The sequence below is a fragment of the Leptidea sinapis genome, chromosome 8, assembly GCF_905404315.1.
Source record: "Leptidea sinapis chromosome 8, ilLepSina1.1, whole genome shotgun sequence".
Taxonomy (NCBI): Eukaryota; Metazoa; Arthropoda; class Insecta; order Lepidoptera; family Pieridae; genus Leptidea; species Leptidea sinapis.
Window position 1 is genome coordinate 6,369,381 of NC_066272.1, and position 27,731 is coordinate 6,397,111.

The window sequence follows — 27,731 nt, forward strand, 5'->3', positions numbered from 1 at the left end:
TGTTACGTTAAGGAATGTTATAACTAGTGAGATTTATTCCTATCTCAAACGTTATGCCTACTGAGCATGTGGGAAGCTTTATGTTGATGTTACAGTTCTAATTGTTAATACTTTTAAATAATTTTATTAGCCTAGGACGCCGTGTGATGAAGACTTCTCAAGACACACGATGAGGCTTACGCGATGGTAGACTGCCCCTGAGCGGTTACTGTGTGTTAGTGATGTAGTTGATATCTTTCATATCAACCTATTGAAAATTTTATTCAGATGTGATCATTGGGGTTCATCCAGTGGGGTTCCTTATTTGTTCCTTATTTCAGTCAGGATTGACCGAACGAGCGATCAGTTTAGTCTGTTGATGATAAACCCGTAAAATTTGTTAAAAGATAGTGAATTAATGGAATAATCAAGACTCAAACAATTTTTGTAAATTATGTTGAATCGCATGGTGTTAAGAATGTCGTTGCATTTTACGAAATGACTTTAATGTTTTTTTTTTGTTTTTTCATGTTCAATGGATCCAACTGCGTGACACTGACTCCTGGTGTTACAAAGTGGCACCTGACTTTGCCGCTTTGCCTGGTGTTATGTGCAACAGATACGGAAAAGGATGGAGCATTGCCATGGGCGCGATGTGTGCTGTTTTATTTAAAAGCACTTTCACCCCCAAGTGGAGGAAGGTTTCATCTTAGAGATTCATATTATTGGATGCTGCCTTCGATTGCGCTTAGGCGAATGGACCGTATGGGCAGAGAAATCAGTGGAGACCGAGGGTGCTTCCACTTCCTTTGCGGATTATGTAGATTCCATATGATTGAATATGTGTTGAAAATTTGTGATTTGTGATAAGTTTTTGTAATTATTAATGTGTGTGCGTGAAATTTATTTTTCCTATCCAAAGAAACTTCCTAAAACGCTGGCTGGCCACCATGCGTATCCTTGAACCTGGTCTTGCGTTGGCGATGTGTTGCCTTTTGTTTTGGCTAGATCCGATGGGTGATGCCTTACCTGGTCTTGATTTGGCGATGTGTTGCTTTTTGTTTTGGCTAGATCCGATGGGTGATGCCTTACCAGGTCTTGCGTTGGCGATGTGTTCCCTTTTGTGTTGGTTAAAATCCCAATATGGGTGAAGCCTCGTCTGATATTGTTATAAAAACAGCGCAAGGGACGCGCTGGAGTCAGTATGGCCGTATGGGCGCAAATCGCCACCTACCGTCAATTGTTTGCAACTATTGATATTTATGTTTTAGTTTATCGTTAAAATGAATATATTATTATTGATATATCTGAAATATATAAGATTTAAATACAAATAGCTATTTGTAAACATAAAACTGTTATTTATTAAGGTCTAACTAATTTAATAGACACTGATTTGACTGTTTAAATTGTTTGAAGATGTTTAATGTTTTATTTATTGTTAAATACTTAATTGAATAACTTCTCTCAATTCCTCTCTGACACTTTAATTTTTTCTAAGTTTCTATAGGTTAGAGGCCATGTCTGACAAGCGTAAGTGAGGCATGGCATTAAACAGGTCTCCATAGCTTTTGTTTTAAGCTTCGTTGGCAAATTTGATTTGAAAATTTCCTTCATCGACCAGTATTTATTCCAAGTGCTTTTAGTTCTACGTTCTATTTCTTTCTCATTGCAGGATTTGAAGGATATTACATGCCCTAGGTAAATGTAATCGTCAGCATATTCAATAAATTTTGCATTAAGACTTATAGGTACCTGTTCTCTGTTAGTCATTATTTTTGTCTTGTCTTGATTTATTTCGACGCCCACTTTCTTACTTTCTTGGCAGAGTGAGTTTATCATAAATTGCATTTCTATTGCATGTTCTAAGAATAATACAATATCATCTGCAAACCTGAGGTGTGAGAGAACTTTGCCGTGAAGTTGGAGCCCTTTATCTTCCCAGTTTAGTGCTCTGAAGACTTCCTCTAAAATAGACGTAAAAAGCTTCGGTGATAGCGGGCCTCCTTGTTTTACTCCTCTTCCTATTTTGAATGATGGTCCTGGAGTATCTAATTTAATTTTGGAAGTACTTTTTTCATATATCTCTTTGACTATGTCAATGTAATTTGTATGTATGCCTTGCATAGACAGAGCTTTCCAAATTGAGTTATGAGAGATTGAGTCAAAACCTTTTCTGTAATCTATGAAGCATATGTATAGTGGTATATTGTATTCACAGTATTTCTCTATGATAATTTTCACTGTGTTGATATGGTCTAATGTCGAAAAACTTTGTAGAAATCCCGCCTGCTCCACTGACTGATTTTCGTCCAATATTTTAGTTAATCGTCTTAATATTGTTTTCGAGAATAATTTGTATATACACGAACTGAGGCTGATGGGTCTATAATTGGAGATGTCTTTTGAATCGCCTTTTTTGAATAGTAGTACTATATCCGTGCTTGTCCATTGTTTTGGTATCTTTTTCGTTATTAAAATAAGATTAAATAGCTTAGTTAATGGCCTAATCAGTGTATCTTTTCCAGCAGTGATCATCTCGTTAGTAATTCCATCTGGTCCGGGGCTTTTATCCAGTTTTAACGTTTTTATTGACATTTCTACTTCACTTTCGAGGAACAATGGAATTTCTTCGCATATATTTTGCTTCAATTCGAAATATTCCTCAGGAGATTCTGTCGGCATGTATAGTTTTTTAAAGAAATTTGTCGCAACTTGTACTAATTCTTTCCTATTTGTGACTACTGCTCCTGTTTCTGCCCGTAATTGATTCATCAATTGTTTGTTATTACTTAAATGCTTGTTTGCCTTCTTGACTGCTCCTGTTTTTTTCAAATTATTTTTTTCTATTTCTCTCTATTTTCTTTTTAATTCTTCTATGTATTTTACTTAGTTCATGTTTTTCTTCTTTTGTTTTGTTTTCTTTTTCCCTTTTTTGTGTCATTATTTCCTCCCTTCTATTTCGCACTTTCTGTGGGCGTGAAGTAATTTTCACACTCTCTAGAATCATTTTTTCAATACTGTCGTAGTAAGTTTGTACTGAAGTACTCTCTGTGTCTTCGAATTTAGAAAGATGTAAGCTGTAGTTTTTGCAGTCAAAGTTGTTTGAAAGTTTAGTATTGAATTTACATCTTGACTGCTTTCTAACATTTATGTTGGTAGTAATCCTTACTAAGCGGTGGTCACTTGGATGTTTTAAGTTACTGATGACATTGCAGTTTAGTATAATTTGCGGCTTGTTTGTAGCAATGAAATCTATCTCATTTTTAACTGTATCATCAGGTGATCTCCACGTCCATCGTAGCTTATGTGGTTTCTTAAACATTGTGTTCGCTATTTTCAGGTTGTTTTGAAGACAAAATTGGACAAACCTTTCACCTCTTTTGTTTCGCTTGCCATATCCGTATTCACCCATTATATTCACTTCTCCATCTCTACGTGATCCGATTTTCGCATTCATATCACCTAAAATTATTAGGTTTCTTTTGCTGTTTTCAATAATTGTTATTAGATCTTTATAAAATATTTCTATTTCTTGTTCGGTTGAGCTAGAGGTGGGTGCGTATACTTGTGCTATCGAATATACCTTTCCATGAATATCTACCTGAATTATTGCCGCTCTTTCGGATATTCCAATGTAGTTTACAACCTGAATATTGGTTCTCTTTTTAACCATAAATCCTACTCCGTTTTTGCCATTTGTTTCTCCATAGCAATACAGTTTGTATTCTTTTCAATCTTCAATCGTATAACCTTGTCGTCTTGTTTCACAGATACCTATTATGTCCCATTGAGAGAAGTTACATGGGGCTAAGAATAAGAGACAAAATTAAAAATGTCACAATAAGAAATAAAACAAAATCAAAAAATGTAGCCTTATCTGTTCTACGTTTAAAATGGAAATGGGCTGGACATATACAAAGAACAAAAGACGAAAGATGGTCCAAAGTAGTAACGAATTGGTATCCTATAAATAGGAAACGAAATCGAGGCAGGCCTAATAAGAGATGGAGCGATGACATAGTAGAAACAGCAGGAAAGATGTGGACAAGAATTGCAAGAGACAGGAACAAGTGGAAATCAATGGAGGAGGCTTTTACCGCTAAAGGCGGTCCTTATGTCGAAATTAATAACTAATTATAATAACAAAATTTATATTTTTATTTAAAATAGTGAATACAAAAACATACTAACAAATACAATTTATAAGTAAATATCTTAATGTATAGATGTAAGGAAATAAAACTATAAATAAAAAATAAAAATAAATAAATAAACTTAATTGAATGTGAAAATGTTCAAATTAATTTGTATTAGAATTAATATCATTATTCTGTATCAAACTTTATTATTTTATGCATTAAGTCTTTCTTAATTGTATTTCGAAACTTGCTTGCAGCGCCATCTTCTTACTTCGTAATGTTTGTTCTGAGACTAGATCCTCTAGAGTCCACTCAATACGTAAGTAAGTAAGTACAATACCCATGCGGGTTACATTATATGATGGTATAACGGCGTCATATTTAGCTGCTACAATCTATTGTGTATTCCAAAAATGGATTCGCGGCATCAGCAGTTTTTAATTCAACCGAAACTCTGTTTCGGCCGATACATTTAACACAGTCCCTGACTACACCCTTAATCTCGTTGTGGTGTAAAACGTGTCCAAACTTAATTGTTCGAAGTATGGTGTTTGATGAGGGTTCAGTCTTTACTCACGTGTACCAAAAAAGGAGCATCATCTTAATTAGAATAACGTTTTCTATTTCCTTCATACTCTGGCAAGGCAAATCGACTGAATGGATTCTGTAGTTTGTGATACTGAATTTTTCTTGGTTAGTTGAGAAGAAGCAGTAGATATCTACGTCACTTTGTCGGACGGGTCGAGTCCATATCCATGGAGATGGGATATTGTTGGAATTTTGATCAGAGATTACGTCTCTGTCATATTCCTTGCCCTCCCCCGGGATCGGGGAGAGGGACGCCACCAATCATATTTATACAACTGCTATACTTACAATTATTCAGACAACACACTTATATATAAACACACAAATTAAAAATTAGATAATGAACAGAAATTAAAATGCAGCAAACACACACGAAAAGTAATTATTAATAATACGAAATTGCTATAAACAATTCACTCACCCACCAAACGTCCATCCATGATTCAACAGCTAACAGCTATAACAGATATACAGTTTGACCCTACCCCTTTACCCAGCTTGGCAATCTATTGAGTCTAAGTTCAAGGCAGGACGCCACTATGACAAATAGAAATAACTGTCATGGTGCTAACTCCTGTCATTCAACGAAGCTTTAGAAGTGTTTTGTTTGTTGCATTGTTTTTTACTACTATCCAAAAAAAACGTTTTAAGTAATATAATAAAAAAAGACTTATTATTGATGCAAAAAGAGTGGCAGATACACTTCGAAATGCAAGAGCATATATTAATACTATATGTCTAATATGAACTTGGATCTAAACCCGAAATGGATCAACAATTCTCATTGTCTTGGAATAATTTTCATGGCAATCTTAGCAAAGGTTTCGCTGGACTATTAGGAAATGGAGAATTCGTTGATGTTACAATTGCTGTTGAAGGTCATTTGCTACAAGCCCATAAAGTTATACTCTCAATATGTTCTCCATACTTCAAGAAAATGTTCCAATTAAACCCTTGTCAACATCCAATAGGTAAATAAGAAATTTCTCATTTGTTTTAAACGAAAAAAACATTTAATATTCTGATTTCTTTTTATTAATTTAATGTATTTTCAGTTGTACTGCGAGATGTATCCCACAAAGCCATGAGAGATTTGTTACAATTTATGTATCATGGAGAAGTCAGTGTGAAGAAAGAAGAACTCACTAGTTTTATAGGGACTGCAGAGGTATTGCAGATAAAAGGGTTAACTAATAAAGAGGTTGGTATATGTTAACTTCCACTGCTAGCCAATGTTTATAAGCTGTTAGTGATATTAAATTATTGGCCTAATTATAATGAAGCTGGTACAAGTAACAATATAATTAGTATAATAAATTGATAATTTTTATAATTTACTTGTTGATCGGCAGATATCCTACTTCCTCAATCAATAAATAAAAGACCTAAACTTTTATATGAAATAAACATAATACAAACAAAAGGAATCCTTTTTTTATTATAACAAATAAAAATGCTCAGTATTAATTAAATTTTATTATTATTTTCGATTAATTACACATGAAGTTGCTTACTTACAAAACAGAGTTTTCCTGAATAATGACTATTTATAAGGTTTCAATTTGATATTGATGATGAGATACACACAGTTATGATACAGTCTGTTAATCAATTTAAAGCTTTATGATAAACTATATTTTTTGTTTTGTTATGTGGTCCGGTTAAGTTCAGAAATTATATTTTTTGACAAAACTTAAGATTTATCAATCTACATTATTATAGTTTGTTGTCAAATAATATGTTTTGCGCTCAGATATTTAATTTGTGACAAACTTAAGATTTATCAATCTACTTAAAAATAATCTGATAAATAGTTAACAACTGTAGTTAATCTACCTACTATAGTAAACTAAAATTAAGTTTATTTTTTATCTCCTGAGAAAGTTAGAAAGATATAAAAATTCTAATTAGTTATTCATTTTAAACAATTAATTTAATTTCTGAACAACACATCAAGGTAAAATCAAAATTGTTATTTTTATTTAATTCCAAGTATTTTCATATTTATTCACCTTTTAAATCTTCTCTGGACTTCCACAAATAATTCAAGACCAAAATTAGCCAAATTGGTCCAGTCATTCTGGAGTTTTAGCAAAACTCATTAGTCTCAGTTTAAAATGAATTGCTGTTAACAAACAGCAATTCATTTTATATATATAGATTAAATTACAACTTGTTTCAATATAATATACGGTAAGTTAATATATCATTAATATTTCAGACTGATGATGATAGTTGTGAATCTGAAAAAGAACCTAAAACGAAATTCAATTCTGACAATTTAAGCCCTGATGGAGAATCTTGTACCCCAGACAATTATGATTCATCACCACCAAAAGAAACTCAAGAATCTTTGGACATTGGTTTATTTAGGCAGAAAAAATTTATAGATAAACTGCAACAATTAAGTTCATTGAAAAGAAAATCAGAAGATTTTCTGAACAAGAATTACTATACAACTGTAAGTAATACTGAAAAGAGATTTAAGTACAATGAAAATTCTATATCCACTCAGAATAATTCTCTTCAAAATTTGTATGAGAATTTCAAAACTTTATATGATGAAAGTCCAGTGGATATATCAAGAACTTTAAATCCAAACCAAAGTCCCAGCATGAATGAAAGTGAAAGACTACAGAATACATCAGAGCATAGTATAGAACCTAAAACCGAATGTGATGAGAGTGATATTGTTGTATCCGACCCTGCTGTGTGTACAACACCTGAATCGAGAGCTGATATCAAGACCAAATCAATGATGCCTCTGGACTTGCAAACAACACAAGATAGTAAGTACAAACTTTTATTTATTAATGTTTGTGAGTGAAAACAAAATACATTTTTTAGTTTTTTATGGCTAACAAAAACAGGTTTTTGTTAGGCTTAAGCCATTTCACTTAAAAAAACAATAGGTATTAAGTAGATTCTGACTTTCAATATGTGATTTTCAAATATGAGGTTCCTTGTGCTGTGTTGCCGGGACGATATGATGTGGGTAACTTCATATAAGCTTGTACACCTTTCTTAAAGACTGGCAACACTCCTGTGATTCCTTTGGTGTTGCAAGAGAATGTGGGCGGCTGTAATCATACACTAATTTTTCCTCCATTTCCATAAAATAAAATAAACTATTTGAATTTGAAAATTTTATTATTATTTTATTTTACATACACATTTAAAAAGTTATATTTCTTAATTATTATTATTATTAATAAGGTATGCATGCATGATTTTAAAAAATACTTAAGTTTCATTTTTTACATCTTAAAAGTTATCAAGCACATCAAGTTATTGATTAGAACAATAATATCCTTCTTAAATAATATTATTTATATTGAAATATGTCAGACTATTCAAACATGCCATTTTGTGTGGAGCTTCTGTGACATCAGAGTCTATGTCAACAATCTATGATGATGAAATGAGTGTCATCTACTGTCATCCAGGAGGCTTGTCTACTATTGGCAGGAAATACATTAGTTATAATAATAATATAATATTGACACACTTTTTACACAAATTATCTTGCCCCAAATTAGACATATATAGCCTGGGTTATGGGTGTCAAGACAACAATATATTTAATACAATATACTTACTTAAACATACAGAAATACATATAAACATACACATAAACACATATAAACATCCATGACTCGGAAACAAACATCCATATTCATCATATAAATGCTTGCACCTACCGGGATTCGAACCCGGGACTTCTTGCTTAGTAGGATTAATAGTTAAAAGAGAAGGAGGCTATATATCTTTTGCTTTAAAATCGTAAAAAGAAGTGAAATAGTATTTATTAATGTAGATTTTATTTTTTTATCTTTTGTGTGTAGATTGTTGAAAATGCAATCATTTACTTGTTTTCATTAGACTAATATTATGTTAAATAATTTTCATTGGTTGAATCTATCTTTACTGAAAACACGATGGCATTTTCAACATTTTAAAAATTCTATTTCATTAAACAATGTATGTATTCAAAATGCCCATCGTGTTTTCAGATTGCCCCAGTTTGAATTCGCTTTTTGTGGATTTAAAAAACTTAGTTAATGGAAAAATTTGTGATAAAATGTTGAGAGCACCAAACGAAGAGAACCCAACACCTTTGCAGCATTGTCTAATTACTATACCACAAAAGGAAGATGGAAAGAAGAAGTATCCACAAAGATCATGCCGACTGTGTTGGAGACTAGGAAAACGACGTGATACGAGATTCATGTGTAGTGCTTGTGAACTACCATTTTGCAAGTCACCTTGTTTTGAAGTGCACTATAATGGTATTTTAAAAGTGTCGCAACTACAAGGAGATTATTATGCTTCATAACTTTTTATAAGTAGCCAAATGCACAATTGAACAGATATAATCGCTACATTTGGCAAGAATATTTTTTTTACATTCTTAGGATAAGTATATTTTTACAATATCCTCATGAGTTTTTGAGGTTTTTCTATAAGGATTGATGATTGCATAAAATTGTGATAAATTTAACTTACAAAAGAATCAAAGATTCAATATATTTGGGACCAAAATGCCAGAAGATATATATTTTTTCAATACAATATAATAAAGCTATATAAGAGTTCTATATTTGGTGAATAAAATGTGACACACATTATTATGACATAATAATAATATGCTGTGATATTTATCGGCTTCTGCATGCCTATAGTGAGTGATTATTTAAATTTTTGTGCCATTTTGTATTCTTCTGCCATATTTTAATACTTTTGCATTGCTCATGTTCTAGTCTATTTGTGTATTAATTTAAGGTAACATTTTTCGCATTTCTTAAGTGAACCTCTTTTGAGTATTGTAGTTTAAGATGAAAATAATTCCCATTACTGCGAAGTAATGTTTTTTTGATCTCTGAATTGGAAATGCATTAAATTTGTGATCAAAGCATTTAGTTATTAAGTTCTTTTGAACTTTAAATACATTCCATTATAAAATTATTTGCAAATGATTACATTTTGATCTACATCTTTGAAATACAAAATGTATTTTTATATTGTGTGGTGTCTTTTAGTGTTTTGTGAATGTGTTTTTGATTCATATATTTAATTTTAATAAACCTATAACCATGGATTTGTAGTTGTTTTTTATTTTCAAAAAATATTATTATAATAACAATTTTTTAAATATCTTTATATAATTTAAATTGAGTACAGGAAGATGTGTCCTTTTTGGCTTTATTAGTAAGACGGCTGTCTCTAATGTTTTAGAAAAGCTTCTTTTGAATCCTATGCCAGCATCATAATCTTGATGATACCATTTTTATGAAGGTTATTTCTAGCGGGTTGTGTTAACTAATATTGGGGGATAATATTGATCCCAAAATTATTTCTTCTACATTAACTCATCTTATTCAGTACAAAAGAATGTGAATGGTACAATTGAAAAGTTATATAAATACCTAGTCTTGCCATAAATATTGAAACAAAGAAAAAAAACATTTCAATTGGAAATAACATTTATTAATTGAAAATATAAAAAGCCTGTTTGAAGAGGTCTACATTGACTACAAAACAGTCCTTTAAACGTTGTGGCCAGTTATCAATACGCTCTTTCCTTGGTAAAATTCTTCACTGCCAATTGTATGGATTGTTTTAGGGACTCCAAATTATCATAGCGTTGAGAGCAAGCCGTACTCTCTAAAAGTGACCATAAATCATAATGCAGCGAATTAAGATCGGGACTAGACGACGGCCAGTCTTCATCTCTCATGAAGTCCGAAATGTTCATTTCCAACCAACACTGCGTAGACCGAGCGTTATGATCCAGCGCCGAGTCTTCCTGTAAGGAGCATTCTTGGTTATTGAACATGGTGTTGTTAACGGGCTTCACTACCTTCTCAAGAATGGTACCTTGATACACTTGTGCCGATGATTTGATACCTTTTTCACAAAAGTATGCCTCAGTCACTCTTTGATAGCTAATACCCCACCAAACCATCACTGAAGTCGGATAGTGTCCACGTTGCACTCTGTCCACTAATTGGGAAGCTTCCTTAGAGCTTTGAGCATAAATGCGGACATTTTGTTTGTTGTGTTAGAATGTTGCTCAATTGTAAAGAAAATCTCATCCGTAAACATAATTTTTCTGTGACCTCCCTTAGCGTATACCGCTTCAGAAGTTGTAAAATTTTATAACCCTATTCTTTTTTAAATTATCAGTTTAGAAATTACCAGTGACGTACTGGTAATATGGTCTTATAGGCTGCAAGTCCTAAGTCATCTGTTAAAATATGCGACATGGTTGTTGCTATCTTCATCTCCCGAGATAAAATCTTTTGCTTTCGGCCAGGATTTCTTCGAATTCTTTCCCTTACTGCTTTGACCACATTTTTCGTACGAACACTAAATGGACGGCCAGATCTTTCTGTCACAAACAGGGGTCTCATTGTACCTAATAATAGCCCGGTACACAAACATTTGTTTTTTTACGTCATGGAGGAATACCTATAGGCTTCATTTGTCAACCCACTAGAAATTGACTAAATTCTGGTGACCTTTCCGCAGAAGCCATTAGAAAGTATACAAATATTAAATCTAATATATAAAATTCTCGTGTCTCGGTGTTTGTTACCAAACTCTTTTGAAACGGCTTAACCGATTTGTATGAAATTTTGTGTGCATATCGGGTAGGTCAGAGAATCGCCCAACATCTATTTTTTATACCCCTTAATGATAAGGTATTTTACTTTGGGGTCATGCTACTGAAATTGATATAGTGTTTGCTCTGCAAAAGAGAGCTGTTCCTGCTATATATCAGCTTGGTTATAGACAGTCTCTCAAAGAAAAATTTAAAGAAATAAGTAAATATTGTGACTGTTCATTGTCAGCAAATTTTAGAAAATTTAATATACGTTCACAAAAATCGTCACCTTTTTGCTCTTAAAAGTGATTTTCATTATTATAACACTAGAAATAAGGGATTGCTTGTAACTAATTCTAGTAGGCTTCATAAAATACATAATACCTTTAAAGGTAAATGTATACACTTTTATAATAAAGTCCCAGCCACTGTTCAGGCATTATCTATAATTAAATTTAAATGTTTTATAAAAAAAATGGCTCTGTCGTAAATCCTATTACTCCTCAGCTGAATATCTAAGTGATCGGACAGCCTGGGACTAGATTATGATTATTTTATAGCGATAGAAATGACTGTACAATATTTTATTGAAAAGAGCGCAAAAAAAAGAATGCTGGGAGAGTTTCTTGTGCCGCTTCTTCTCTCTCAGAGCGCCATTTATTTCCGAAGCGGTAGAAGTGTCTAGAATATTAGAAATGACATCAAAAAGAATTCTAAAGGAATCAACCTTGAGAAAATAAAAGCCTTCTATGCCTTTATCCCTAACAATTGTTTACAAATTTGAATTAGAAATCATCTATTGATTATTTTAATTATTAGGTTATTAATGAGGTATTATTTTAATATATTATTATTATTTTATAGCAATAGCAATGACTGTACAATATTGTATATTTTTATTGAAAAGAACCCAAAAACAGAATGCTATGGAGAGTTTCTTGCGCCGCTTCTTCTCTCTCAGAGCGCCATTTGTTTCCGAAGCGGTAGTTGTATCTAGTATACTAGAAATGACATCAAAAAGAATTCTAAATGAATCAATTTTGAGAAAATAAATGCCTCCCTAAATATATATTTTTTTGACATTTTTTTTTATTATTTTACTATTAATCAGCACTAAAAAATACATACAACTTCAAATTTTCACCCGCGTTCTTTATATTATTCTATTCCAACCACAGATCCGCAATAGGGTTGCTAGGTGGCATTCGAATACAATATTGTTGTATGATAAAATTTATGTACGATATCTTTGAAAGGTCTGAGAATCGGTTGCCATCTATTTTTTACACCCGAAAATTTTAATTATTGATTTTTTTTTGTTACCATAAATGGCAATTCAACGTTTGCTGGGTCAGCTAGTACTTATATAATACTAGCTGACCCGACAGACGTTGTTCTGTGCATAATAAATAAAATATTGTTTTTTAAGAATTTGTCAATAATATTTCATTACACCAAGAATTAATTTGTAAAATATGCTCCCTGTCAATGACGTTCTATATTATGTATAGAACGTCAATGCTCCCTGTTGTTAACTATAATGAAATTGTTTCACAGCTGAACTGTCAAACCGTGCGTCAATAAATTCTCTCAAAGAAAATAATATGTCCATAGAAAACAAATATTGGAGATAAAAATAATTATGGGTCCCAAATCGAAATGATAACTATCCTATCTCTCAAGTTGGACCAAACTGCACTCCATGAAGTAATCCCCATTAAAATCTGTTCATTAGTTTAGGAGTCTCACGTAATTTATATATTGTATTAAGATATTATGTATTACATTCTACGTACGTTCAAGGAACGTACAACAAATATAGATCCAGCTTATTATTTAAAATAGGTTCTACTACAGCCGAAATATGTTTTAAAATACCGTCAAAATAGAGATTTCCGCGCCGTTTTTTACTGTTTTACCACAAAAACACCTTTACAATTGAACTTTAAATTAAGCCTGCTAGACTAATAAAGTATTTTGATTAAACTAAACAAGATAATAATATATTATCTCTCTTTTCTCTCTCTCTCACACACATTTACCTCTATCCTTTGGAATTTCAAGCCTTTTAGTCACTGTGTAAGTGGAATCCTGGTGACCAGTAATACAGGTATTTTATTACCTACCACAGGCACCAGCGATCCACGACCAAAATTTATGTATCCCCTGTATTTTTAAGTTTTCGCTATATTGTAATTTTGGTTGTTGGTGAGAAATAAAAGTTATATTATTATATTCACTCAATTATTGTAATAACAAAATATGTAAAATCGGTTACCTATATGACGCTTACATAGTTTGCTTTTGGATAACAATTTCATAAACTTGCTGGCTCAATTACTTAGCAAGTTAAGCCACGCCCATTTTCATGCGTTTTACTTAGGAGACGGGCTTAACAAGAGATAAAACAACCGTAGAAAATTGTTTTCACGGGACTCTAATAGCCGTTCCCAATATACTATCTACAGATAGATAAATTACTACCTTCTACTGTCAGTAATTAGCTGTCAATAATCTAAAGCTGTTCCAATATACCCGATAGGTCATTCTTATCGCCTTATATGGGGACGCGTGAATTGCAATAACTTCTTTCGCTGGTAAGCTATACATCGACCCATTGACAGACAGCGTGTACGGACAAGGTGAGTTACCGTCCATAAGTTTATTGGGACAGAAAAGTCAACGATAGTTACGATTTTTATCTCAAGTAAGAGATAGATTGAATATTGGGAACGGCCGTAAATCATTATTATTTATTTAATTTAATAAGCATATACCTATTATAGGCAAAGATAACGGTTATTTTTAATTCCAGGTGCCCTGTCGTTAGTCATCAATGGCAACGAAAATCAGTTACCAGTTCGATATAAATACATATATAGTAGGAAAGGACACAAGCAGTTGGTTCATAGGAACTTTGTTTACACGAAACATTCAACAAGTCATGGTAAAACTAGCTGGAGATGTGTTCAATACTTCTCATTGAACAGGTGTCCAGCGACTGTGGAAACTATAGACTCCATGATATATTCTGTCAATCATCAGCACAATCATGAGAACTGCTTCGATAAACTGGCTAAAAATAATATCTATGAAATGGAAAATACTGACAATTAATAAATGGATTAACCGTAAAGCACTCGAATGTCTGTTTAATAGAATATTTTTAATATTTAGCCATTACCAGATCCTACAGATTGGTTCGATACTCCCAATTGATTGGAGCATCTCTGGACACTTAAATTTCATTTGAACCCAAAGGAAGAACTTATATTTGAGAAATGGCTTGTTTTTTATATTATAATATGTTGATGAAGAAAATGTCTAAAATATAGATACTTTAAACGGTTCGCCTATGTAGTGCCAATGAAACAGACTTATATAAACACCACTAGTGGGAGGCTTTTGCAGCGGCTAGATTATGAGTACCACAACGGCGCCTTTTTCTGCCGTGAAGCAGTAATGTGTAAACATAACTTTGTTTCGGTCGAAAGGGCGCCGTAGCTATTGAAATTACTGGACAAATGAGACTTAACATCTTATGTCTCAAGGTGACGAGCGCAATTGTAGTACCGTTCAGAATTTTTAGTTTTATCAAAAATCTTTAGCGGCACTGCATTGTAATGGGCATGGCATATCAATTACCATCAGCTGAACGTCCTGCTCGTCTCGTCCCTTATTTTCATTAAAAAAAAACAAGTAAATTAACATGTTTAAAGTTCCTAATCAATAATTAAATTAAATGTAAATAATACTACTTAATTAATAGTAAGGTTTGTAAATAGTGTAATGTATTACAATAATTTCATTGATTTGCCTTTTCTAGTCACAAAAGTAACTTTGTCATAGTTCTTATACTTTTAATATATTTAAAAGGAAACATGTTTATATATATTAATAAAGAATAAATTTCTTAAAGCATGTTTTATTTTTATCCCAAAAAATATATAATATTTTGATACATATTTACATTACATTTACATTTTGCTAATTAAGTTACGCTTTTAATTACTTAGTTGACCCTACAGTTGTGGAAAGTAAAGCCGCTTTTCTTTTTCGTGCTCTGTGCTTTTTACTGAAGCCAATATCTGAAAATAAAAAATAAATTAGTATTATAAATTTTCACAACATGTGGTTGCCTCGATCTTTCATGGTCTTCAACACAGGATGTATCGGTACGTATATCTTTCGATATCGATAGTACGGTATACGATCATAGTATCTTGAAAATTACAGACGGCTCCATACCCACTTTGTGCAAGTCAATCACTGTAATTCTGACTTTGATTAACACCACATCCATTCGTTTTCCGTGTATTTATACTTTAAGAATCAACGTAATAAAGTAAAATTTTTTTTTGTAAATAGTTTTTCCACCATATGCCGATGTTTGCTGAGGTTGTCATCACTAGTTTTAGTACCGCAGACTCTCGCTACATGGCCACCAGCGCCAAAATGGCGAATATCAAACAGGCACAAATGCACTTTCACAGCCGCCAGTCCAGTGGTATACACAGGGTTACAGGAAAAGTCGACCTAGATCCGTTAAGGGCGTGTAGTACACATCATTTCTGGATTTCACTATGGAACCCCCCATCCTAAACTTAACCGTTTTCGAGATATTCGAGTTTTATTTTTTTTATGAAAATGCCCAATTTTTCGGCTATTGAATTGAATATTTTGAATTTTTTTGACTCTTATGATTATTTTTTTGGTTTTTTACATGAAGAATGAGATGCTTAATGACCTCAATGACTAAAATTGCACGTAAGTTAACTAAATAAGTCATTGTAGACGATGAAACTTAAGAAAATAAGTACAAATTATAAAGAAATATTTTTCTTTTCTGGACATCTCAAAAAAATATTATGGCACTTGCTCTGCAGCTTAAAAACATCTACATTTTATCAGCTATCCAACGAGGTATAACACTCTAGGGTATTTATTAACCTCAAAGGTGAAACTTAGTTTCTAAGGCTACATGGCAGTCAGAATAAATAGCGCTTATTTAATCTAATTAATTTGACTTAAGTTCAGCATCCTCATTTCAGCCTACTGGCTTCCACTACTGAACATAGGCCTCCCTCGGCTAGGTACAACCTTCATGCATCCATCGATGTCCCGCTATCCTGACCTAGGATATCATTCAGTTTTTATAGCATTTTTTTTCGTTCAGATCGTCGATCGTACAAATAATGACCGTACGCCAACTATTAGTTGAGCGTAAGTGACTAGATACTGGCTTTTGTTTGGAAAATAACGTAATCGGTGCGTTGTTAACGCTAGTTCGCATACAAAGTCACTCACGCTCAACTCATAGTTGGCGTACAGATCCTCGGTGATTGTAGTAAGCTAAATGAAACAATAAATCAGTTCAAAATAACATTTATTCACCTAATGTTTTTGAAGTTCATGTTCTACGTGTCCGCCTCTATTTCGCACACATTTTCTCATTCTTTCATGTAGTCCACTTTTCACTACACCAATGGTTAATGATCTTCTTATGTCGTTAATAGCATTAATTAGGTTGGTTGGGCTCACTGTAAACGAGGCTATTCATGTGCCCCCATACATAAAAATCCATGGGGGTCAGGTCGGGACATCTGGCTGGCCAGGGTAAAGGCCCACCTTGTCCAATCCATTTGTTAGGATAGTTTCTGTCCAACCATTCCCTAACGCTTCTTTTGAAATGAGCAGGGCAGCCATCATGTTGAAAACACATGTCCCGCAGTAATTATAATGGGAGATCATCTAGTGAGTCACCTAAGTCACCTCTTAAGAAATTTTCATAAGTTTCACCATTCAGATTGTCTGGAAGAAAGTAAGGCCCAATCAAATGGTTGGACATGATGCCCATCCACACATTTACACTAAATCGTCGTTGTGACCCCTTTACTCTTTTCTTATTTGCGTTATGGTAATTAGTAATCCCGTCCTTATCGAATTTGGATTCATCTGTCCACAATATGAATTTTAGGAAATTCGGGTCCTCGATATCTGCATTGAGCATGAATCTGCAGAAGTCCATGCGCCTCGCGGGATCTCCTTCTTCAATTACATGTACCGGCGTGTAGTGGTATGGATACAGGCCTGCCGTATGAACCGTAAATCACACTTTCCACTGACTTAGGCCCAGTTCGAGGGCAACAATATTGGTCGAAGTGGTTGGGTCTCTTCTGAACCGTTGTACGATTTCGTTGTCTTGTTCCTCGTCGTCATCAATGACACGTGGTCTTCCTAAGTCCGTACGTCGTCGCGAAACAGAGCCAGTTTCACGAAGTCGTCGGTAAACTCCGTCGAAAACGCTCACATCAGGTACCCGACGGTCGGGATAGCGTCGTATGTACTCAGTCCGAGCTTGTGCGGACACGCAATTGCAGTATCCGTAGCAGATAAGCATATCCGCATATTCTTCGTTCGAGTATGTTGCCATTTTCAACAGTCCAGTATCACAAGCACAAATCAGAGTCCAGTAAACAAGCACAGTAGTCACGGTTAGAAAAATCAGTCCAGAAGCACGATAGCACAATAATTCGCATCTACCATGGACGAATCGTTGTCGTGGACGAATTGTTTTTTTCTATGAGTTTAAATACAACCCTAGGTTGTTATACCTGGTTGGATAGCTGATAAAATGTAGATGTTTTTAAGCACATCTGCCATAATAATTTTTTGAGATATCCAGAAAAGAAAAATATTTTATATTTTGTACTTATTTTCTTAAGTTTCGATCGTCTACAATGACTTATTTAGTTAGCTTACGTGCAATTTTAGTCATTGAGGTCATTAAGCATCTCATTCTTCATGTAAAAAACCAAAAAAATAATCATAAGAGTCAAAAAAATTCAAAATATTCAATTCAATAGCCGAAAAATTGGGCATTTTCATAAAAAAAATTAAAACTCGAATATCTCGAAAACGGTTACGTTTAGGATGGGGGGTTCCATAGTGAAATCATACAGAAATGATGTGTACTACACGCCCTTAACGGATCTAGGTCGACTTTTCCTGTAACCCTGTATATAGTAGAGGTCAGTGAGACTAGTTAATAAACGTGTTCCAAATTTGAAATAAAAAAAAATAATTAGAAGTTTTTAAGTTGTAACAATATTTATAGTTATACTAGTTATAATCCAAAGTTATCAGAATGATATATAAGATTGGTATATCAGCAATATACATATGTACCTAGAAGAAATAAAAAATCATCTCCAAAGATATTTCGAATCATCCCAACATATTGGCCTGATCAACAGCGACTGTGTTCAGTTCACCCGACTAAGGAGATATAGTGTGACTAGCTTGATAACACGTTTTGAATAGAACAACCAACAATCGAGGCACGTGGCCAATGGGTCACTCTCAAGTAAAAAATAAAATCCCAGCGCAAGCAGACAAGAGTGTTGTTCATTGTTGGAAATTACCAACAGATCGCTACAAGTGCAATAAAGAGAAAAGAACAAAAAAAAACTAGTTATAATCAAAACACTTACGAATATCAACGTCCGGTTTTTCTTTGAGACCAAAAGACTTGGCTACAAGATCCATATCCATGCTAAGTACATTGAACACGTGTTTTAATCTCTTCACTTCTAATGCCCTTATGTACCCTTCAAAGGCATCCACAGCCATTTTGTGAAATTCTGGATCTGTCATGGCTGCTTCCAACTATATTCAGAAAAATATTTTTACTACTTTTTTCCTTGTATCTATTTGACGTGGTTTTATAGCTTGGTTGGCATCTTTATGTGACATAAGTACATATTTTTTGTAGTTAAAAATTAAGCGGCCTTACAAATATACTTGGTATAAAGTTATAACTGATGATAAACAGAGAAACAACACTGTCAATACAATGATAATTCTGAAGTTTTCCAAATGACAAGCTGCCTTGCAAATAAACGCGGGAAACGTTATACGTCCGAACTCCGAACAAACCTATCGTAAGCAAAATGTCTATTTGTAAACATTTTACATATTCTTGGTTTATGCTTGGTTATAACTTTATGCCCATTTTATTTGTAAGGCCGTATGTGTTTTAAATTGTATTTTAATCTATGTATTATTATATGTTTATACATCCCTGAAAATGGACAAAAACATGTGTTGCGAAAATTTGAAGAAAAGTTATAAATGTTTGTGTGGTAAATGTTACTACTTATTGCTTAAATTACTTTGTAAATGATACCACAGCTGTGGAATGGACCACCACCAGGCACCATAAATTATATCAAACTGGCTCCATTCATTTTCTAGCCTAATTTGTAATTATATAATATAAATAGCCTATGTTGACTCGACACGGTGTCTCCAGTTTAATGTTTTTGTATTTCAAGTTCATATGTACGTTTATTTGACGCTCTAAGTATATTCAATAAGGTTGGCAATGCTCTTGTGATGGTTATAATGGTCGTATGGGTTGCAGTGATCACTTGCCATCAGGTGACGTGTATGTATGCTCGTTTGTCCTCCTCTCCCATAAAAAAGTGACGACAATAATGGTAGGGTTTGTTAGAACGGGCTATACAAAAATATTGATCCTTAGTACATAAACCACAACATATATTTTATACCAAAAAATGTGCAATTTTGAATATTTTGGTATGCTTAGGGAATAATTTCGCACGAATTGTTTTATTTATCGAGTACGAGTTATATTACATAAAAAAATTAACACTTCAGAAATATAACAGTTATTATTACATTAAAAAGTTTATCATTCATCCATAATAAACTGTAAAAATATTTCACGGCTCAGATTTGATCCCTCGACCTCGCGGGGTTTCGACTTTGCAATCACAAAGATCCAACCACAGTCACAGTCCAATGACGGAATGACATTTAGTTGAAATAGCCGCACTCTAATTAGAGGTATAAATCTTTCATCCATAATTTTAACGACTGTCTTACGAATTTTCGGTCAGGCCACGAGTCCTGAGGCGAGTTTAACATTTTATACCCATCCCAAGAAAAGTGCTCGACGCCGCTAACGAAGATTTCACTCCAAAAAATTAGTGTAACCAAGTGAAACCGCGGGAAACAATTATAATCAATAAATACCTTTGGCTGCAAGTTGCTGTATTGGTTCCAGCCCTCGTACTTATCCAAATATATCATAGCTTCCTTCAAATAATCAACAAACTCAACCTCTTCGGGCCGCAGCAATAAAACAGCGCTGCCCTCCGCGCCAGATCCTCTAGCAGTTCTTCCAACTCTGTGGATGTACTCCTGCAAAATATATTTCGTGAGCATTTTATATTATACACATATTTTTTGTTATTCGAGTCGAGTTCCCGTGGCAGGTCTCGCATTGCTGTCATTGGTTGTTGACTAGAATCTACACCCATGAAAATACAATTTTTACCTTAATTTGGCCTTGTATACCAACCAGGATAGTAACAAAAATTGTAACACGAATAGCATATATCGAGCCTCTCATTATATCGTCATTAAAGCGAATTGTAATTTTATTTTAAGGAAATAGGAAGTGTACCTAAAAATTGGGCAGCGATTAGCCAATTTAAATTAGCCTTCTTTTAATATATTTTGCTAAGCATGCTAGACATAGTTTTGAAAGATAAAGGTCTACTTAGGTGCCTTTCGTTCAATATAAAGTTAGGTATTTAAAATTTAAAAAGAGTTACTAAATTTTGTTAATGGTTCAACTTACTAATAAAAACTTTATTCGCGCTATTTTCAAAAAGGTGTGAGCATTGAATTAGTGTTTTATAATGATACCGCGCCGTAAAAAAAGTGCGCCATAAAAATAACACGTTCGGGTCAACACGCGCTAACGCAGACGACGCTCACGCATCACTTTAGTCTGTAGCAAAGAGTATAATAATATATATATTATTAGGTCTGTAGTCCACACTTGCTAGTGCTTGACGTGTATCATGGCGCTAGACATCGATGTATCGATGATTCAAGAAATTGAAAACAGACCAGCACTGTATGATACATCTTTGGCCAAGTATCATGACAGAAGTTTAAAAAGAAAATTGTGGGATGAAATGTGTAAATTTATTTGGATATAGTTTTAGAACTGAATGTTTAATATGAAACAGTCCCTTTAATAATCTTTCTGAAAGAATAGGATGTACCCAAAATTCTCTATTTCTTCTTCTTATTTTATATCTCAAGTACGAAATAATAAAGCGTCTATAAAAAATCTCTGTACTTCCATTGCGTGTTCCTTATAGTTGTGCTGACAAAATGACCGAAAATGTACGACGTGTGCGTTGAGTCTGTGTAATATCTGCCAAAGACATTTTGCGTGCAATGCAATGACTTTGTGTGCCGTTGATTCGATAGCACAACAAATGCGTCATCTGCGATAGGCCTTATACGCGGGCAAATGGCTTATTGTAAGGTTTACAATATCTTAATATATATATATTTCTTGTGTGCGTGTGTATGTCACTGAACTCCTAGGTGGATTCGAAAATGGTTTAGATTCACAATTGAAGTACCTTCTAAACGGCTAGACTGATTTTAATGTTTTTTTTTTGTGTATTCCAGTCAATTTGAGATTAGGTTAGATTCTCAATTCCGTCCATATAATATAATTCTTATGCTCATGTGTATGTTAGTGAACTCCTCCTAACGGCTGGACCGATTTTTCAAGTTTAAGACGTGTGTACAGGACGTCTGTCGGTTCCACTAGTAAAATAATAAATTTTTGATAAAAAAATTACCTACGATAAATGATATAATAATTTCACTAGCTACATCACCCATCAATCGACACACAATAATATTTGCACATCACTGCTTCACTAAGCCACGAAGCCACACACAAAAGTAGAAGAAACATAAAAAGTTCCTTACATTAGTATCGGATGGTGGATCGAACTGCACTATCCAATCAACAGCTGGTATATCTAATCCTCTGGCAGCCAAGTCTGTACAGAAGAGTGCAATTTTCGCGGAGTTATAGAATTGTGTCATGGTACAGGTTCGTTCATCTTGGTTCATCTTACCCTATAATGATTATCTGTGGATTAATAAACATACAAATGCTAAAAATACTAGAAAATTAATTTTGTTATCTTGGGGCACAGTAAGTACAAAAGGTATTTTTTACTAACATTCCACCTACTAGCATTGAAGCTGATCGAATTTTTCAGCTAATAGGTTCTAAGCAATGTTATTTTTTTAAAGTGATAAAACTCTCACTTCTGGGAGACATCATTCATAAATTATATTATATAATAAATAATATTTCAAATTTAATTTGAAAAATTTATTAATTTTAAAGCTACCTGTAAGGTGGTCATTATTTTTTATTACGACACGCGAATATCCACAATTACATACAAGTATTAAATTGGTCTAAACCATGATAATGATTGAATTAGAACCCTTTAGATTTGATAAAACATACACAACATGTGAAAAACGCCAAAATATTTATATAGTAAATTGGAATGGCTAGGTCAGCGCAGCCAGTTAAATTTTGAAACAAGGTTCACATTCAATGTCCTGTCAGTCCCACTCCATCATTCCGCCTCTTTTAGAGGAAGTTTTAGGTACAGTGCCACCAAGTGCTGGAATGATATACCACCACCGTTTCGCAATCTGAAGACTGTTGGAACTTTCCAGAAAAAAGTTAAAAATCTCATCCTTACGTCTATTTAAATTATTAAGTATCTGCTTACAAATTATGTGCATAAGTCCTACATTATAAGATTTATCTTATTAATAATACATAATGAGATCGAAGTTTTAGTTTGTTTCTGCAAATATTTCTAAAATTGCTGTTATTTTAATATTTATGTATGTATGTATATTTATGTAATATTCTGAACAAGTAGAAGCTAATTTCAAATTATCATCTTTAAAAATAATATGATGGAACCTTTAATAAAACTAAATTTATTTTTTAACATTAATAGTTACTCAATGGGTCACCTGGGGGCTGCTGAAAATCAGCGCTGTGTTGGTATTATTCCAATGCAGCATGACGCTGAGTCAGTTCCTTTTGATAACAATGACTGCTACACAGTACTTTTAAATTAAGATAATCACTATAATATTAAGCATACATTTGTTTCATTTTTTTTTTTATCATTTGTATATTTTTATGCTAAGTATAAGTTTTTAATTATTATTTTTTTAACTCTAAGTCTTTCTTAGTTGTATTATTCTGTGTGGTTTGTGTTTGTTATTAATAAAGTTTTCATTCATTCATTCAAAAGCCAAGCAATATCGACATTTTTGTTGATGAACTCTCAAATATACACTATCATGATCTTTATAAAGTACCTACTTATACTTCTTCCATGTACTACAAAGCTGTGGAATGAACTTCCTTGCGCGGTGTTACGGGACGATATGACATGGGTACCTTTAAAAAAAAGCGTGTACACCTTCCTTAAAGGCCGGCAACGCTCCTGTGATTCCTCTGGTGTTGCAGGAGATTGTGGGCGGCGGTGATCACTTAACAAAAGGTGACCCGTACACTCGTTTGTCCTCATATTCCATAAAAAAAAATATATACTAAAATCAAAGTGAAAGAAAAAAAACACATTCTTACGTGAATACACAGTACATCCAGATTACAATATCTGGTCATAAATTCATGATGAAACACAACAGATTTACAACTCGAGAAAAATACCATGACCTTTTGCTTTTGTGACTTCTTTAACATTTTATGTAACCAATGTAATCTGTATTCAGTCTCACAAACAACATAGCTGTAATAGAAATATTATCACTTTCATTATCAAAGTAAAATACTTAAGTTAATTTGAAAAAAACAATTTTTTTTATGTTACCCTTGTTTAAGACCATCAACTGTCGCCTTATCATTATCCTCATTAGTATTAATTATATGTACATCTTCTTTCATAGCAGACTCTATTAGTGCTTCTGTAGTCTCTGATTTTGTTGCACTAAATAACATTGTTTGTCTGTCCTCTGTAAATTATATAAATTTTATTGAATAGACCCATTTTTTATGTATCTGATCTCCTAAAGGGCTTCACACACTGCAGCTATAATGTATAATAATGTACATTAACACAAAAGGTAATATAATGAAGCTTTTCCTTCATTCCATTGGTATACGACCCGAGATAATTGAGATTTTTAAAGATGTATCAAAATATAAATGTATATTTTCATATCACTCTGTATCTGTATGAAGATGTGAAAAAGCATATTATAGCTGCTGTGTGTGGAAAGCCTAAACCACATCACAAGTAGGTACATAAACTGTTTGAACAGGCTAAATGTTAAAAAAAAAAGTATAACCAATCAGAGTTTAAAATCTTTTAACTCATGTAGTTCTGCTTTGTTTGAACATGTAGACTTCAATCTATTTATCTCTATCACTAATCACTTTATCATATTTTTTTTGTCTTTGACTATCTATAATAAAAAAACATTTAAATGTCAAAATTTAAATGATAAAAAATGTTCCTTCACTAAAGGTAAATAGGGGAACCCTGGTCACAGTAAAAGAATATTATTAACACAATAATAAGTATAAAGAGGTGAAAATGTGAAGGTTTTGTAACCACAATATGGACTAATTTTTTTTTGCATGTGTTGTGCTATATGTTGTGTCAACTTTATTTTATCTTTGATATTTTCTAAAGAATGCATTAGAATGATACATAATATGATATAGATGAGGCAAATTTTATTCTACATCAAAAAATTACCATTTTTAATCAGATTTGGGTTACTTAGTTATAAATAAGAGTTTATTTACTATATAGAGAATAGCATAACAACTCACAAGAAACGGAATTAATTAGTTTTAAATAAAAGAAATGTTGACTGTGTGTTCACTAAAACTGATTTGCAATTGCGATGTTTTCTATAAGATTTCAGAAGAACTGCTAATCCTTTTGTACATCATTTTTATATGTATCTCTTAGAGCAGGGGTGCTCAAACGGTCAATCGGGATCAACTGGTCGATGGCAGGTGCTTTTTGAGTCGATCTCGAGAAAAAAATCCGGTATGATAAACTAAAATCGGTAATTACATACCATCTTATGAAAAGTATGCTCAGGACATGCAGTGTCAACATCCAAAGTCGCTCAGCTTAGAACTTTAGAACGTGTTTGTTTTGTAAGAACCAATAAACTCGCAATTTTGAATAATAATTATAAGTTTTTTAAGTAAGAGCAGACCTACACTTACCTTGACTAAAAAAATTGATATTTTGCGCAAAACTAATATCTATGTCATTGTGACACTCTACCTAGACGACAATCCTTCATCACACATACTTGAAGCTATTAATTTTAAGCTAATATATTTTTGGGCAACTTGGTTCTAAAATATTGTTTTTTCCAGTTGTATGAAAACTTAACCTTCCCAAATTGGCAGTACCCCAGGTCACTAGTTTTTTCTCATACATTAAAACTGAGTGTGCTGTACCGCAATCTACTCCCTCACCAAGTTCTGACCTTTATTTTGTTTATAGGATGGTTTATTTCGCATGGTCTTATAGCTTGTTTCAATAGTTTTCAGAAACATTCACTCAAATCATACTAATTATAAGCCAATCTATTGCTACACATCAAATAATACACAGTGACAGAATGCTTCTGCGACCGCCACAATCAGAGGCATACCACAAGATCAAAGTTTCCCGGAATGAAAAGGTTAATTATTAGGTTATTATTATTTGAAAACCTTATCAAGATACATGGTTTATGAGGAGTTTGAAGTTATACAAACAGACTTTGTTTTATGCTGTATAAAGATGATGGGGTAAATTAAAATATTTGACATGACTTACTAGGAAGTCTGGTGATAATCTGTTTTAAATCTTCCTCAAACCCATATTGATATATCTTATCAGCTTCATCTAGCACCAAACAGGAGACATTTTTATAATCAAACTCTTTGGTTCTCATGTGATCAAAAAGTCTTCCAGGAGTAGCAACAACAATGTGAACACCTAAAAATATAACATAATTTTTATTCTTATTGTATACAAAGAAATATCTAAGTGCAAACATAATATGAAGTTTTTATTTATTCGTTTTCACAGCATAGTTTTTGCAGAACAACCTGCTAAGTCACCTGAAAATGTTTATTAGAGGAATATTGCTATTGCTCTCTTGTAGCTAGCTAAATTTAACATTGATGACAACCTCTTATGATACAGCCGAGCACTAGCATATACATGAAAATATAAGTAAATTAATGTGATATAAAAATATTTTGATCACTTACCATTGAATAAATGTTCACTTTGTTTCTTTCTGCTTTCACCACCAATAATTAATGTTGAACTTATATTATTGTAAAAACTGATAATATCTTTCAGTACTGTGTAAGTCTGAATAGCTAACTCTCTTGTAGGTGATATAATAATACATAGAGTCACTGAAACATAAACTATTTAGTTCTCAGATATAATTGGAAAAAAAAGGAATGTAAAATTCAATAGAATCACCTGGAATTTGATCATTCAAATTTCTTACAACAACCTCCACTACTGGAATTAGAAATGCTAATGTTTTTCCTGAGCCAGTTTTAGCTGTGGCTACAATATCATCACCAGATAGCGCCTTAGGTAGAACAGCAGTTTGAATATCAGTCATTTGGCTTAATCCCATCTTTTTTAAGGCCTTCAATGTTGGTTTTGATATATTAAGTTCTTTAAAGTTTGGATTTAGATTTTCATTCATTGTCAAAACGTTTTAAATTCTATCAAATTTTTGATAAAAGGATTTGGAGGTTTAGATAATGTCACAATTTACACCGGATCGTTATGTAAAAATCGGAGTATTTAAGATTAGTTAGCTTCTTGTATAAAACATTCAATAATTCCAATTATTAAAAATAACAAACTCCATGTGTAATTTAAAACGCATTGTTTACAAAACAAAATGCGCACGCTGTCTGCTGACACGCACAGTGCCATGCCACATGTCAAATTTGACCGATGACGTTAATTTTTTTTTTTTTTTAATTAATTCGTTCTTTCGAACAGGCTATAGCCAGGGGCCTTACTGCCTTGTCGTTAGTATTTTCATTTCTTTGGTATTTATTATTTTCACTATTTTGTTTTACAAAAAGTCCAATCCAGTTTTCTCATTTCATCTTACATTATTTCCATTTTCCTTTTCCAATTATGTATATTCGATAGCGAATATTTATAGTAGTTTCTTTCATCAAATCCAATCCAGTCTTAAAGTCATCAGTTATTTTACCATTTCCGTTAATGTATAATTCTCTAAAGAATATTTTCCATATTTTCCTTTTAGTAAGTCCAAATCCAGTAATATAGTCTCTAATAATTTTCCCCTTTTCTTAAAGTCAAATCCAGTGTAATTTGCATAACTTTTTAGAATAATACCTACCTATTTACATTATCTGTTCAGTTCGCGAATTGCGCTATGCTATTACTAGTTGTATATGTACAAGTTATAACGTATTTACA

The 27,731-nt window shown here is 32.9% G+C and overlaps 2 protein-coding genes across 3 annotated transcripts; one reads left to right on the forward strand and one right to left on the reverse strand.

Annotated features, from left to right (window-relative positions):
* The first annotated feature begins 5,296 nt into the window (after positions 1-5,296).
* LOC126965794 (broad-complex core protein isoforms 1/2/3/4/5-like) lies at positions 5,297-15,234 on the forward strand. 2 transcript variants are annotated; one of them, XM_050809563.1, is made up of 4 exons: positions 5,297-5,680; positions 5,765-5,910; positions 6,931-7,498; positions 14,132-15,234. In XM_050809563.1, the coding sequence occupies exons 1-4, from the start codon at positions 5,476-5,478 to the stop codon at positions 14,431-14,433; spliced, it is 1,221 nt and encodes a 406-aa protein (XP_050665520.1). In that variant the 5' UTR covers positions 5,297-5,475; the 3' UTR covers positions 14,434-15,234. The 2 variants fall into 2 exon arrangements, with proteins under 2 accessions (XP_050665520.1, XP_050665519.1); XM_050809562.1 differs by lacking the exon at positions 14,132-15,234 and adding an exon at positions 8,723-9,794.
* Positions 15,226-27,170, reverse strand: LOC126965790 (probable ATP-dependent RNA helicase pitchoune). Its single transcript, XM_050809558.1, has 9 exons — positions 26,742-27,170; positions 26,519-26,671; positions 26,079-26,240; positions 24,099-24,240; positions 23,855-24,017; positions 22,147-22,299; positions 20,377-20,544; positions 18,810-18,984; positions 15,226-15,404 (listed from the first exon to the last, which is right to left on the reverse strand). Exons 1-9 carry the CDS (start codon positions 26,974-26,976, stop codon positions 15,325-15,327), a joined length of 1,431 nt encoding a protein of 476 aa, XP_050665515.1. The 5' UTR covers positions 26,977-27,170; the 3' UTR covers positions 15,226-15,324.
* Positions 27,171-27,731: the final 561 nt, after the last annotated feature.